This window comes from Leptonychotes weddellii, chromosome 11 (genome assembly GCF_054177405.1).
Source record: "Leptonychotes weddellii isolate Sample4059 chromosome 11, ASM5417740v2, whole genome shotgun sequence".
Classification (NCBI taxonomy): domain Eukaryota; kingdom Metazoa; phylum Chordata; class Mammalia; order Carnivora; family Phocidae; genus Leptonychotes; species Leptonychotes weddellii.
The window spans coordinates 1,835,067-1,849,694 of NC_138379.1; the positions used below are offsets into that span (position 1 = coordinate 1,835,067).

At 63.1% G+C, this 14,628-nt stretch overlaps 2 protein-coding genes across 5 annotated transcripts in view; both read right to left on the reverse strand.

Moving 5' to 3' along the window:
- Positions 1 to 499: 499 nt before the first annotated feature.
- PHLDA2 (pleckstrin homology like domain family A member 2) lies at positions 500 to 1,504 on the reverse strand. The gene is made up of 2 exons (XM_081797598.1): positions 1,047 to 1,504; positions 500 to 819 (listed from the first exon to the last, which is right to left on the reverse strand). The coding sequence occupies exon 1, from the start codon at positions 1,451 to 1,453 to the stop codon at positions 1,058 to 1,060; it is 396 nt and encodes a 131-aa protein (XP_081653724.1). The 5' UTR covers positions 1,454 to 1,504; the 3' UTR covers positions 500 to 819; positions 1,047 to 1,057.
- Positions 1,505 to 11,646: 10,142 nt separating this feature from the next.
- NAP1L4 (nucleosome assembly protein 1 like 4) overlaps positions 11,647 to 14,628 on the reverse strand; it is a 45,773-nt gene continuing 42,791 nt past the window's right edge. For all 4 annotated transcript variants that reach the window (XM_081797619.1, XM_081797622.1, XM_081797621.1 and 1 more), the window contains one exon: positions 11,647 to 12,835. In XM_081797619.1, the coding sequence (XP_081653745.1) occupies positions 12,797 to 12,835 (39 nt within the window). In that variant the 3' untranslated portion in view covers positions 11,647 to 12,796. The remainder of the gene's footprint in view (positions 12,836 to 14,628) is intronic.

Sequence of the window (14,628 nt, forward strand, 5' to 3'; positions counted from 1 at the left end):
CGGATCGCCTGAAGCTGCCGCGGCCCCACCATGGGGTGGGGTGGGGTCAAGGGGAGCACGGCGCGGCAGGCACCCAGAGGGCTGAGGGCTTCCGGCCGGAGGGCTGCTGGACAGGTGGCGTGTGGGTGGTGGGGGCCGCTGGGGTCGCCCCGGGCAGGAGCAGCTCGGCGGAGGAGGGGCACTGACCTCAATGAGGCAGTTGGTGAGCGACCTCCCTGAGCAAGCACTGGCCCCGTCCTTCCGTCCTTCCGTCCTTCCGAGGCACACCCAGGAGCAGAAGTCAGCCGGGGCCAAACCTCGGGGCACTTCCCAGCCTCGGGAGAGGCTGCTTGGCAAGGAGGGTGTGAACAGGGCCCAGCAGATGACACCGTGCTCATTCAGAGTGCTTTCCCCTTGCCCTTCAGACGCCAGGGTGGTGGCTCTCCCCACCCCCACCCCGACACCCACTGAAAGGGCCGCCAACCCTCCCCGCAGGAAGCTCACCGCACCACGCCTGGGCTGGTAGAAAAGGGAACAGATCAAGTAGTTTATTTGGAATGAACACATTGATGCAAAAACGAAATATTAAGACAGACGGTTCCATGACAACCATCAAAATAAATACATAGATAGTCTGATAATTTAAGGCGCCCGCTCAGCAGGCCGAGGCTCTGTGGCTCCGCATGGGAAGATCCTTCTGTGTGGGTCAGGGACACGGCTCCCGGCCTTTGTCCTCACGGTGGTCAGCGGGTGGGCGGCCCGCCCAGGTTTCCCCCGCAGTCCCCGGGGTTCCTGCCGGCGCGGCCCCGCGTCGGGCCCGACTCGTCCAGTGCGCGGCTCCTGTGGGGGAGGAGGAGGCGGTTAGGGAGCGGGGCCTCAGCCCGGGACCGAGCGGGTCCGGGTCGGGCCCGCGGTGGGTCGGTCCCCCAGGGCCCCGACGCGGCCGGAGCCAGCCCGACGGCTCCGGCCGCGCGCCCAGACACGCCGCGGTCGCGCGGCACCCGGTCCCCTTCTCGACGGTGTCCCCGCGACGGGGCAGAGCACCCCCCCCGACGGCCGGCACTCACCGCGGCGGCGCTCAGGGCGCGCGGGGTGGCCAGGGCTCCGGGGGCGCGGCGGGCGCGGCGCGCTCCTGGCGGCTGCGGAAGTCCTGCAGGGCGCGGCGGTTCTGGAAGTCGATGAGCGCCAGCGTGATGGCCGCGTTCCAGCAGCTCTCGCCCGCGCAGCGGAAGTCGATCTCCTTGCGGTCGGTGGTGACGATGGTGAAGTAGACGTACTTGCCGGTGCGCTCCACGCAGTCCACCTTGAGGATGGAGTGGAAGCGCAGCTCCTTGGGGCGCGCGCCGGGGCCGGCGGGGAACAGGCGCAGGCGGTCAGCGGTGAGCACGCCGCGCTTCTTCTTCCACAGCTGGAACAGGCTGTCGCTGCGCTTCTCCAGCTCGCCCTCGCGCAACACCTCGCCGGGCGTCTTCATGTCGCAGGTAGCGCGCTCGGGCGGCGGCGGCGCGGGCGATGCGCCCAGGCGGCCCCGGCGCTGCCTTTATGCGGCCCCGCCTGCGCTCGGTCCCGCCCCCGCCGCGCCCCCTCGAGACCACGCCCTCCTCCCCGCCCCCTTTCCCGAGGCCACGCCCCCGCCCGCCCGCGGCCGCCGGAGGTCTCCCGCTCCGCTCCTGTACCTCCCGTGGGGTGACTCGCGGTCCCCACCCCGCCCCGGACGCCGGCCCCGCGGAGGAATGCGCTGCGGCCGGCCCTGCCCGCGGTGACTCACGGCCGGGAAGCTCCGGGAAGCGCAGGGGGACGGGGTCGGCCCAGGGCGGGGAGTCGGCGGGGCCGGGACCCCCACCGTCCAGGCGCCCCCGCAGCTAGTCCTGGCGCTCCAGGGCTCGCGGCCGATCCCACGCCTTGAGGACCCTTCCCGTCGAGACCCTCCGATGGCCCTGCCCAGTCGGCCTGCTCTCCCACCTTCAGCCCCGCGGGCCGTCCGTGGCAGGACCTTCCTTCTTCCCCCCCACCCCCTCCGGGCCCAGGCCGACACCGAGAGCAGGTGCTGCGAGCCTGCTTTCTATTCTGTGAAATGGGGACAGTAACACTTTTGTTAGATTAGAGAACATATGGAAAGTGCTAGAACAGAACCCCTTGGCGCTCAATAAATGTGAGGGAGCTTCCTCCCTTCCTGAGGGCCTGTCCTTCCTGCGCCCTCTTGGCGGCTGGCAGGGGGCGACCCCCACCTCCTGCACAGCCCAGTGGGGAAGGCCCTGTGGGTGTGGAAAGCTCCTTGCTCGGGCTGGAGGGTCAGCCTGGAGAGGGCGGAGGGGGCAGCTGAGTCATGCCTTCCAGCCGGGCAGACAGGCTTTTTACTTACTCTCTTCCTTTAAAGGGTTTATAGGAGCAGGAGTGATGGTTGGCTCCTCCCGGGTTCCCAGGGGTGGGGGTGGGGGTGGGGGTGGAGTCGCAGAAGGGGTCTCTGGCGGCCAGGGCCTCTCCAAGACACCCACTTTCCAACACCCCCACCTAGCTGTGACCCTGGGAAAGGACTGCAAACAGAACAGGAAGGGCCTGAGTCCCCTGGTGGTTAGGGACAAGCTTGCAGGGCAGGTGCAAAGGGAAAGGCAGGTCCCTGGTTCAAAAAGTTTTCCCGCTGGTGAGGGCAGAGCGCAGGACCAAGCGCAGCACTGAGTCGGGGCAGGTCCGTGAAGCCGGCCCTGGAGCTGAACTGACCCTGCCCCAGCCGCCCCTGCTGCGCCACCTTGGGAAGTCCCTAACCTCTCAGGGTAGTCCAGAGCCCCGGCCCTTCAGGGTCACCAGCTCGGACAAGGGGCTTGGGCTAGGACCCCGAGGAGAGGAGCCCTGCCTGCCCTCAGGAAGGGGGAGCTGAGGGCCATGGGGCCAAGAGGACAGCTTGAAGGCCTCCAAGGGGAGGGAGTGGTGCCCATGGAGCTGCCCAGCGAGGCCCATCCCTGAGGGGTGCTCTTCTCGGCCCCATTTCACAGATGGAGAAGTGAGGCCTTAGGGAAGAGGGGACCTGCTGGAAGGGACGAGGGGGAAGCAGAGATAGGCTTGAGGTGCTACAGGAACAGACTGAGTGGGAGGAAGAGGATGTGGGAGGGGCTCCAAAACCAGCGGAGGCCCAGTGAGGTGATGTGAGGCCGCCTCTCCTTGCCTCCCACTGGCTAGGCCTCTCTGGGCAGCGTTGGCGGGTCAGTGACCTGGGGGGTGCTCTGACAGGTGGGTGTCAGAGGGAACTGGGAGGACAGGTCATAAGGGGTGGAGAGCCCTGGCCCCCTCCCTGGGAGGGAGACCCCGGGGCAGGGCAGCCTGAGTGGGGATCCTGGAGGGTTGGGGGTCGGGAGCTGGGCCCACCCAGGCAGCTTCCCCGCCCTGCAGCCTGAGACCCCCATCCAGCAGAGGCCCCGGGGAACCTGCTGGCTCACTCCTGCTCCCTGCTCAGTGGCATGAGCCTGGACCAAGGAGAGGGCCCTGCACCCGCCCCCGAGCAGGCCCATCTGGGGGACCCCCTGGGGCAGGGAGTTGGGAGGGATGATGAGGAAGCAGACACTGACCTTGCAACCCCAAGAGAGGACCTTTTGGGGGAACCCCCTCCCTGAGCCATTTGATAGGAGCCCAGAAGACCCACCAGGCAGACAGCTTCCTGCCGGGCAGTGGGGACCGCGGTGTGGATTCGGCCTGCACCCCGTGGGGAGCTGCGGCCCACCAGGGTTCTTGGCCAGGTGGGTGCTGGATGGCCGGCCGCTGGCTGGAGAGACAGGGGCCCCGCACCTGCAGGTGCTGGGCCTCGTTCGCCCTCTTTGCCCCTGTTGGTCCCCCAGCGAGGTGGGGACTGCTGGGGTCGCTTTCTTGGATTTACAGGGAACGGAGTGGGGGTCTCAGAGAAGTTAGGGACTCAGCTGAGGTCCCACTGCCAGCCGGCGGGATTAGAAGCCACTCTACTGCGCCCCAAGGCCTGGGGGCAGGAAGGAGCCCCACCCAAAGGAACAGGGAGGGGCCGTGCGGGGCTTTGCCTCACATGGGTGGCGTCAGGCACAGTAGGTCGGAGCCAAGTTTACTAATATTTATCCTAGGGTCGCATCCGGGATCCACGCACAGCCTGCCTGGGGGAACCCCCCCTCCTGCCACCAGGCAGGCAGACTGGGCCCCAAACATCCGGCCAGGGACACTCGCTGTCCTGTCCAGCTGGGTGAGGACGTCGGATGGCCCAGACAGAACGAGGGCACCTCTCCGAAGCGCCCCTCGTGAGGTCATCCGTGCAGCAGTGGGAGGCCGGGCCCCGGAGGCTCTTGCCCAACCAGCCTGGGAACGGCGGCCTGTGAGGAAGCCGTGCGTCAGGGCGGGCCGGTGCCCCGGGCTCGATACCACCTTCTTCCTGTGGGAGGTGGTGCTCAGGAACAGCCCTGGGGTGGGGCTCCCAGCTTCCCCTGCCTGGGAGACCCTCTCCCCTGGCCTCCTCCAGGAAGTCCCCTCGGATTCTCAGCGCATGCCGTGAGGTCTGCTTCCACCAACTGCGTAACTGCTGGACCTCAGGGTCCCGGAGGTGGCTCAGGTGTTAACCTCAGGAGGGCGGGAGAGGTCCGTGCACCTGGGAGGCGGCCTGATGCCACCTGACCTGAGTCTGACACAGCCCATTGGCCACCGCCTGTGACTCAGGCCTGCCCTTGATCTCTCTCCTCCCAGTGGGAGCCTGGGAAAAGTGAGAGGCCGAAGGGCAGGAGGCTGGTGTCGTCCAGGCTTTCACTGTCCACCTGGCTTGGGCCCCGCAGAGCTGTGTCTGTCCCTCTCTCTGGTTCTCTGAGCCCTCGGCTGGAGTCGGACAGGTAGGGCCTGCCTCACGAGACACTGAGGACCCAGTGAGAAGCACGGACGCTACCCGAACACCTTTCTCCTCCTGGGCCCCGGGCAAACTCCTATTCATCCCTCAGTACCTTGCTCAGAGGTCACTAGCAGCTCCTGGAATGCAGTGAGTGTCTCCGTCTTTGTGGCCCCCAGGGCCCTGCCCAGGTGCTCAGGAAAGCTTTTGGGAAACGTGGGCCTAAAAAGCATCAACCTCACTGTCCAAGAGACGTGACTCTGCTCAGAGCAACGGAAGTTACTAGAGGTTCTGCTTGCTGGTCAGTAAAACCAGAAAATCAGGGAGGGGCCCGGGGTGGGGGGCCAGGGCCAGGTTGGGAGAGGGGAGGAGGAGACTGCCCAGGGCCTGGTTCATGGGGACATAGGACCTCTCTGGAAGCTTGAATGAAAGAAGGAATGCCCGAAATACAGGGAAGGAGGGAGGGTGGGCAGAGGTGGACAAGCTGTGGCCTCCACCCTCTGGATGGTGGTCAGTCCTGCGGCCCCCTGGGCTGCATCATCACAGGACAGATGGGACATCTGGCTCCTGCCCACCCCGCCCCCCCAAGGTGGACTGTTTACTATTATTTATTCAAGGGTCCCAATTGGGATTCATGCGGAGCCTGCCTGAGGGAACACCTGCTCCTGCCCCCAGGCAGACAGACTGGTCCCCAAATGGGAAGCAAACTGTGTCCGGTGACAAATGAACGGATACACAAGACGTGATCCATCCACACACCGGACCGTCACTCAGCCTGAACACGGAAGGACACGCTGACACCTGCCAGAGCGTGGATGGACCTGGGGGACGTGATGCTGAGTGAGATAGGCCAGACACAGAGGGACAAATACTGCAGGATTCCCCCCACATGAGGTCCTTAGAGTCTCCAGATTCACAGGGAACAGAGTGGATGGTGGGCGCCGGGGGAGGATGGGGGTCGGTGACTCGGGGACAGAGAGTGGACGGTGGGCGCCGGGGGAGGACGGGGGTCAGTGACTCAGGGGGACAGAGAGTGGATGGTGGGCACCAGGGGAGGGATGGGGGTCGGTGACTCAGGGGGACAGAGAATGGATGGTGGGCGCCGGGACCAGGGGAGGGATGGGGGTCGGTGTCTCACTGGGAGTTTCAGTTTGGGAGGATGAAAAACATCTGCATGTGGGCGGTGGGCACGGCTGCACAAGTGTGAATGTGCGCAGTGCCCCTGAGCTGTGGGCTTAGAGACGGTGAAGACGGTACACTGATGTGTCTTTTGCCACAATTTAAGAAATGTATTTACACGTGAACGTGCACGCGTCCAGTAGGAGCTGGTGTTTCCGAGAAGTGAGACACGGCGCATGTACTGTTCTGTTCCACCTGCGTCCCGGGCAGTCCCCCCCCCGATCTGCCCACCCTCGTGGTGCTCAGGCTGCGCCCTGATTTGTGATTCTCAGAAGCGATAAGCGATGCTGCTCGAACGTTTCCAGAATCCGCGCTCGCGTGCACGAGGTCACCGGGACAGACTGCGAGACGCGGAGTTGCTGTGTGGAACGTGACCGCTGACCACACCGCCCGCCGGCCAGCTCGCACTCCCACCCGAACGTGCTGGGCGCCCTGCATTTCTGCAACTTTCCTCCAATCCGGTGGCCAAAACCTGGGGTGCTGTCTCCGTGGAAACTGTGAATGTGACTTCGTGTGGTAAAAGTCAGTATTACCTAATGTGACAAAAGATGCCATCAAGGACCTTGAGAGGTCATCCCGGGTTATCCCCGGGTGGGCCCCAAATGCGGCCAGTGTCCTTCCAAGAGAGGGAGGAGGGGCCACGCGCCCACGGAAGCAGGGGCCAAGGGTACCTGGGTTTGCACTTCTGGTCTTCAGAACCCCAGTCTGTTCCTTTGTTACAACCTCCCTGGGCTCTTAACACAGCCGCCAGCCCCCCCCCCCCCCAGAGGTCTGCTGCCGGCCCCGTCGGCCTGGCACACCGTCTGGTCGCCAGAGGCGGCCCAGCAGAGTGGGGGCATGAGCTGGCTTTGGCTGGTGAGGTCAAGGCTTCCCGGAGACCACCGGTGATTTTTGAGCTGGGTTTGCAAGGATGTATAGTTCTCTACACCACCGGGCTTTCCCCAGGCGAGGACAAAAGTCTGGAAATCAGACAGAAATGCTGCCCAGCACAGGTGGACTTGGAGGCTGAGTGGTCGAGGAACCGCGGGAGACAGAGGTGCCCCTCTTCTGGGTGGGGACCCCTCGCCGCTTCCACTGCACCAGCAGCCTGTGGGCCCTGCAGTCTCAGGGCTCTCTAGAAGTGGCCCCCGCCATCACCTGGCCCCACACTCATGAGCGGCCCCCACAGACCACCCTAAGTGTTTCACGCTCAAAACAGTGCCCTTCAGTGCCCCCCCCACTCTGACAGCACCCCCTCTACCGCTTCCTCCTCCAGGCCCCATCCGTTGCCCCCCTCTTCTGCCACCCCCCACTCTGAGCATCTAGCCTGGACGCCGGCAGCTACCTCCGTGAGTGTCCTGGGGCTGCCCTGACGGAGGACCACACACTGGATGGCTTGGAACAACACACATCTATCCCCTCCCAGGTCTGGAGGCCAGAAGCCTGATGGTGAACCCCAGCCCCGCACCTTCCGGACCTGTTTCGGCTCCTCCCTGTCCTCCCAGGGCTGGCCCTCCTCTGCTCGGCTCTCCCTCTGGGACGACAGCTCTGCTGGGATCTTCCAGCCCCCACCAGAAATGAGGGCAGCTTGGGACCCAGGGCCCTCCCTGTCCCCACAGTGCACAGTCCACCCCAGGCTGTCTCCACGCTGGCAGGCAATGGGGAGGACCCGCGTGGGCGGCCCTGCCTGGATGAAGGCTTTGGGAAGGAGGGTTCTTCCCGTGTTCAGAAGCAGAAACCGAGACTCAGGGAGCTTCAGACTTGATTGATATTCCCAGACTTCTGGAAACCCCTGGCCAAGGGGGAAAGAAGGAGCCCATGGAGGATGTCAGCGGAGGGGGGGGTCCACCCCATGTCTCCAGGGCCTGTAGAAGCCCGGCTGGGCGAGGTAGGCCTGCTAGGCTGTCAGGGAAAGTAACATCCGGCCGCCACCCTCACTGAGCTGAGTCAGCTGGGCCAGGCTGGCCCCGCGAATGGCACTATAGGGACATCGTGGGGGCGGACAGGGGCTCCACCCAGGTGCACCAAGGTGACTCGGCCTCAAGGAGGTGTCTGGGCCTCACCCTCCTGGCGGCCGGGATCAGAGCCTGCCAGGCTGTGAGGAGGGTCCCAGGCAGACAAGGCGCCTGGACGATCACACCAAAGTCAATAGAACCGAAAGCTCAGCCAGGGTCAGTTGAGGAGGGGTCCCGCCACTGGGAGCTCCTGCCTGTCAGCATCTCCTGGTGGGTGGGAGGCCCACTGACTGGGTCTGGGGTCCCTCAGGCCCCCCCATCCCCCGACGTGGCTGTGCCTCTAAAGGGAGGAAGATGGGAAGTCCCTCTGCTTGCGAGAACGTGAAGGCAGCGACCAAAGTTCAGGTGCGGCTGAAGGCTGGGCCGGCCGGCAGGGAGCCGAGGGTGGCCCCCGCGGGGGCAGCGCTCTCCGGCGGAGCCCCTCTCAGGGTGTGCAGCTGAAGGCCAGAGGGCCCGTCTCCCACGGCTGGCCCCGGGCCTCCTCCACAGCCCACCTCGTGTTGTCACCCACGGGCACTCGGGGCGAAGGAGCCGGGGAAGACCCGTTTGAGCAGAGGGCGGGCCAGAGGCCAGCACTATCACCAGGACAAGCTGGCTGAGGTCTGGGCTTCACCCCCCAGCCTGGCCTGGTCTCCCTGCTGGGGCAACACCTGGCGCAGCCCGCCCAGGCCCAGGTGGCCTCTGGGGGCACAAGGCACCGGGCTGACTCGGCCTGGTACCTACGGGAAGTGGGACCACTGGCCCGTGGGTCAGGGCTCTGCTTGGCCCTGGCCCCACGAGAGCAGACTGGTCGCCACGGTGGGGCAGGTGCTGCGGACGAGGGGGAACGTGGACACACTGAGCCGCCTGCCACAGCTGTGGACCTGGCCCTGGGTGGCTACAATTCCCAACTTACCTGGCGGAAAACCAGAATTTTAGGTGGACTGACCCCAATTTGGGGGCACTTCTGCAAACGCAGCTTCATGGAGACAGTTTACACACATACAACCAGACACTCCCAAGTAAAGCAGTTCCGAGAGCTCCTATCTCCCGGGGCTGCCCGGTCCCCCCGCAGCCGCTGCCCCCAGCAGTCCCCTCTGCAGGTCGTAAGTGTCTGGCTTCACCGCGTCAAGGCTGGGACCATTCCACGGTGGGCGTGCACTCGGCCGGGACAGGGCCGAGCCACCCCCAGAAGTCAGGGTGCACAGGCAGGTACACCAGAGGCAGCCACCTGATTCCGCCCAAATCTGAGCGAGCAGAGTCTTGTGTAGGACGGTCAGTCCAAGGAGGAAGGGAGGGTGTGGGCCGCAGAGGCCATGGGGGATAGGAGGTGGCCCTGGACGCTCACCGGAACCCTCTGAAAGAAGCATCGTGACGGCCCAGCCCAAAAGGGGGACCCAAAGGAGAGGAGGGCCGGTAGGCCTGGCTCCAGGCAATTCAGGGGGTCAGTGGGGACAGAGGCGTGGCCCATGCAGAGCCAGCAACCAGCCAGAGCTGCTGCAAGTGCCCCCTTCCCCGCTGCCTCCTGGCGGCTCTGTGTCCTTCTGGTGAATGCAGCAAGGCCTGAACGAACCTCAGGTGCCAGCAGAGGCCCAGACGGAGCATGGGTGCCGGGCCCCTCGGCCAGTGGAGGGCCGCCTTCCTTGTCCTGTGACTGCCCAGGGCTGAGGTCAGAAGACACCTTCGCGGACAGGCCAGGAGGCAGTGCCACAGGGGACGGTGGGCACAGCTTCTCAGGGCTTTGAGCTGGAGTCTTGCTATGCAACCACCAAGCACCACGCTGAGGCCCCGGAGGCCACAGGGACCCAGCCCTGCGACAGAGCGCACCCGGGGGGAGGGTGGGGTGTGTGTTGGCGGGGGGGTGCTGCTCACACTCTTAGAATCCTGCAGGAAATAAAACCCAGGGCCTCCAGAGACGGCCACAAGCCAGACACCCCTCCCGCCGTCCGTCTGTGCTGGTCGGACGAGAAAACACGCCTTGGGCTGACTCCACCACGCATGTCACCGCCGACAGGCAGAACGCCCAATTCGCCCTCCCACTGACCCCAAGTGCCCAGCTGCTCTCTCCAGCTTCCCATTTAGCTCAGCCTCCAAAGGTAGCGCTGTGTATGCAAACGCCCAAGTGCGTACCCACATGGGGCTGGCCGTGACCCGCTCCCAAGCACTGCTCTCTCAGGGGCACGCCCCACAGGCACACGGACACCCGTCCCTGGCTGCCCCACGTCCGCCATGGGCAGGTGGGCACTGACTCGGCCGGTCTCTGAGGGAAGGCACGGGCTCCCCCTACCCTGTCATCCCAAACCGCCGCAGCACACACTGGCCACGTGCTCCGCTCACATGCACGGTGTGGACTCCCAGCCCAGGTGATGAAGCCCTAGCAGCTGCCGGCCAGAGAGGGCTCTAACGGAGTTTGCCCCCTGCCCGTCTCCTTGGCTCCCATCACCCGGCGCTGTGCCCATCAGAGGGGGCTCTTCTCACGTGCCCCGCGTTTCTTCAGCGAGGCCCAGCAGCCTCCAGGCTGAGCACTGCTGTTGCTTCACAGTGAACATGGGGCCGTCGCCCACTGAGGGTGAGGAGCCAGCGGGAGAGGAAAGATCATGTTCGGAGTGACCCCTGGGCCAGCAGGATGGGGCCTCCCAGAGTTGAAACCGTCCCTGCAAACCTCCTGCGAAGTACCCAAGCCCATCATTTTGTGCAATCACTGCTCATCCTGTAGTTACTTGTATGGCACGGTTTATAAACAGCTTCATTCCGGACGCTCCAGGGAAACAGGACACGTGGAGAACTTGGGGAGCCCTGACCAGTCTGGGTCCAGAGCGACGAAAAGCTGCCCTGTAGGTCCGGGGGCCCATCCTCGAGAGGTGCTCCCAGCACGCACCGTCATCTCTGCAGACTGCCCTCCGGGGATGGGGTTCTCAATCTGTGTCAGCAGGAACACGGCAGGCCCGGCACCCACAGGATTGTCGGGTGGGGGGCCAGGCCCACGGGGGGGCTCACCCACAGGTACTTCAAGAACTGGGAACATTCTGGTTCTAGTTGGCTGTGGCACGCTGGAAGCAGGGCTATTCCTAAACCTTGTGCAGCACTTCTCCCATGGAGAACCAGGCCCCCCAGACAGGCACCCGGCGAGCTGGGCACCGGCGGCTGGGCCGCGGGAGGAGCAGCTGTGTGCTCGCCTTCTCCTGGTACCTGTACAGCCACCCAGCCCCACCAGGTACCGTGCACAGGGCTTGTGCAACAGGTGTCGGGGCGGGGGGGGGGCGCTCCCCTCCTAGCAAGGAGTGGAGGTTCCACCAGAAAAGTGGCCTTTATGCAGGCATTTTCCCTCCTGGAACCTTCGGGATCTGGGAGGTACAGCCCCACAAACTCTTGAGAAATGGTGCACTCCTGGGGGAGAGCAGACTCTTTCCTGAGGTAGCAAAAGGCCCAACCGGGGGCCCCAAGCCCACCCTGACAGTGAAGTGGATCTGCAGGCCTAACGGGCCAACTAAATGTAGCCGCCTCCTAAGAACCGGCTGACACGGAAAAGCAGAGGCCTGAAGCCCGGGCCTGCCCATCCGCAGGGCTCTGCACATTCAGTTCAAGAGGACGCGCAACCACAGCCCAGAGCTGCCGGGTGGGGGCAGGTGCCAACGCCCCCACCCCGATCCTCCCACCAGGTCCTCCCACAGAGAGACTGTGCACAGAGCTGGGTTCATGGTTCACAACTTTAATAGAATATTCTAACTATTCTGTACAAATTGAAAACACTGTATTCAGTTACAAATGTATTGTAAGTAAGGCTGAGCACTCTACAGGCCTGGACACAGTGTGGACACAGCATCCCCGGCCGCCAGAGACTGCGGTCACACACCCGGAAACCCCACACGCCAGCCAAGAACAGGTCGCTCTGAACCCAGGGCTTTTAAGACAAGATGAGCACGGGGCCAAGAAATGGGGGTACTGAGAAAGCAAGACTCGACGTGTCCACGCTAGAAGAAGAGTAGTGCTTCCCAGCCCTGGCCCCTCACCACAGAAGCCTGGCAAACCCTGGCACTCGGCCCGCAACCCCGCCCCCCGCCCCCAAAGCCGGGTGGTATGTCGTGAAAACGAGCTCCTGCCCTCAGCCGTGGGCAGGACGGAGCGAGGTTCCTTCTCCACAGGCCTCACTCCCTTGGGAGCCACCACCACTCCCGCCTGGCAAGTCACCAGGTCACACACATGGTTTCAGAAAGTGTGAGGACAAGCGACAGCATGCGTCCCAAGCCCTCACCAGCAGGAAAGAATAAATAAATACAAAGATGAACCACAAACACTCACGCCTCAGGGCTGGGGTGCACCACAACCCCTACCCCACCCTGAGGAAGACAAAACCAGAGAAGAACGCTCTAAAGAGAACAGGACCCTACTCTACGCAGCCCTTCCGAGGCCGTTAGAGCGCAGGAGACCAGGTGGTGGGAGACACAAAGCGCGTGGGTTTCTTCAAGTGAAGGAAGAATCCAGTCTGACCGCGGAGGGGTGTGACTGGTTCTAGATGCCCCGGAACCACATCCCCAGATATCTGCCCTTGGCATGGACTGACCTTCCGCCGCCCCCTCCCCCCGGGGTCTTTGGGGCCCTCCTGAAGGCAGGGCCTGGGAAAGTCCACTGAGCTGCACCCAAGGCCGTAGAGGGTGCTGGAATCAAACCTCCTATTTCTGAAATGCATTTAAGTTGCCACTGTACAGGTTAAGCAAAATAATAAGGATAAAGGAAAAGTTAAAGTCAAAATCATGCACTCGAAAACAAGTTAGAAGCAAGCACTGCCCATACGGTGGCGCGGCCGCCACAAGTCCCGACGCCACAGCTGCGGGGTGCTCGCTCCTCACTGCTGTTTGCACTCCGACGGCTGGCTGGGCTCCTTCTGTCAACGAGAGAAGACAGGACTTGTAGGGAACCAACGTCATCAAGCCGGTACCTCCAACCAACAATGCAAACCAAGACTCAATTTAGTGCCTTCCTTCTTACTGAAAAAATGGTTACTGCAAACGTCCTTTTACAAGAATAACAACAAGTCACTCAGCTTCCCAGAAACAAAGTCTCAGTAGGGCTGCCTTTCTTGTTCGGAGACAGGCCCGGGAGCGTCAGTCACAGGCCAGACACCGGGAAGGAGGAGCGCCTCAGGGTCACCGAGCCTCATCCGTGTCAGGGGAGCCTGAGCTCCAAAGCTACGCCGCAGCCTCGGAGCCTCGGGCAACCCCCCAACCCTGCCCACGCGACGCAGCAGCCGGCTCCTCTTTCTGTGCCCTGCCACCACTAAGGCAGGCTCAGCACCTGAAATGAAGAGGCGGCACCGCGGGGCGGGCCAGAGGCGGCCGAGCAGCCCCGCCGGCCCCGGGCCAGCCCCCCGCAGTGCTCCCTGCTCGCGGGACGCGCCAGCAGCCCACAGCCGGCGGAGGCCAGGCCAACGGCTCCACGCACAGCCCCGGCCTCCCAGGCCCCTCCCCAAGTGGGCAGTCTCTCCTTCCCGAGAGGTAGCAGGGAGAGGCCACGCTCCCCACAGAGGCGCCCGTTCACTTCAGTGCAATCGAACACAGCTCACACCGCTTAGAGCACATCCGGCAGCCCCATGCATTCTGTGCGGAGGCCAGCAACAGCCTGAGAGAGACACTACCAGACCACGAATCTTTCCCAGCAAATACATTTACTAATCAGCGGCCTAATTCTTGGCTGCCAAGATTACAGATTACTCTCATACAATCGGGACAAGCCTACAGAGTCTAAAAAAAACCTCAAACATCGGGGATGATGTAACAGATACCTTCTATGGTTGAGGCTGGGACTCCATTCTTTAGGAAATCACACTGAAGGTATAAAAAAAATTATGTATTAAGGACGCTTAAAGACAAAACCATGATCTTGGACCCTGGTCTAAGCTCTTCATTTGAAAGTCTCATGGAAAGAGCACAGGGACGCGGCCGGGAGCCCCCAGGTCTCTGCCCAGCAGCGGGCCACTCTGGGAGGGGGGTCCTGACCTTGGCGTCACGTGCTCATCTAAAATACTGCTGAAGAACCCACGGCCCCAAACAAAACACGCCTGATAAAAAATCCAGGTGGGAAAAGATCAAGATCAAACTGTGGATCTAGAGGCAGCTCAGGCTGGTGGCCAAGGCAAGGAGCCACCAGCTGTCAGCAGTGGCTGGGGAAGGCGGGGAGGAGCTCCCAGCCCGCGTGGCCGTGGCAGCAGGGGGGCGGGGGGGGAGCAGGCAGCTTTTTGAGGGTGAGGGGAGAAATTCGTGTGTTTCCACAACTGTATTTGCAAAAAGAAAGTGGGTTAGAGAAGCTGGAGCTAAGGAAGTCCTGTAGGGTGACGTGGTGGGAACAGGGGCAGGCGGCACAGGACAGGACTCCTCCTGCTATACCCTTCTGTATGCGGATGAGTTACACACATACAGCATTTTGTAAAATCAGGCGTTACACGATTTACAATACGCTGTCTGAATCATTTCATATGCTTATTTTTTTTTTTTTAAAGATTTTATTTATTTATTTGACAGAGAGAGACACAGCGAGAGAGGGAACACAAGCAGGGGGAGTGGGAGAGGGAGAAGCAGGCTCCCCGCAGAGCAGGGAGCCCGATGCGGGACTCGATCCCAGGACCCTGGGATCATGACCTGAGCCGAAGGCAGTCGCTCAACCGACTGAGCCACCCAGGCG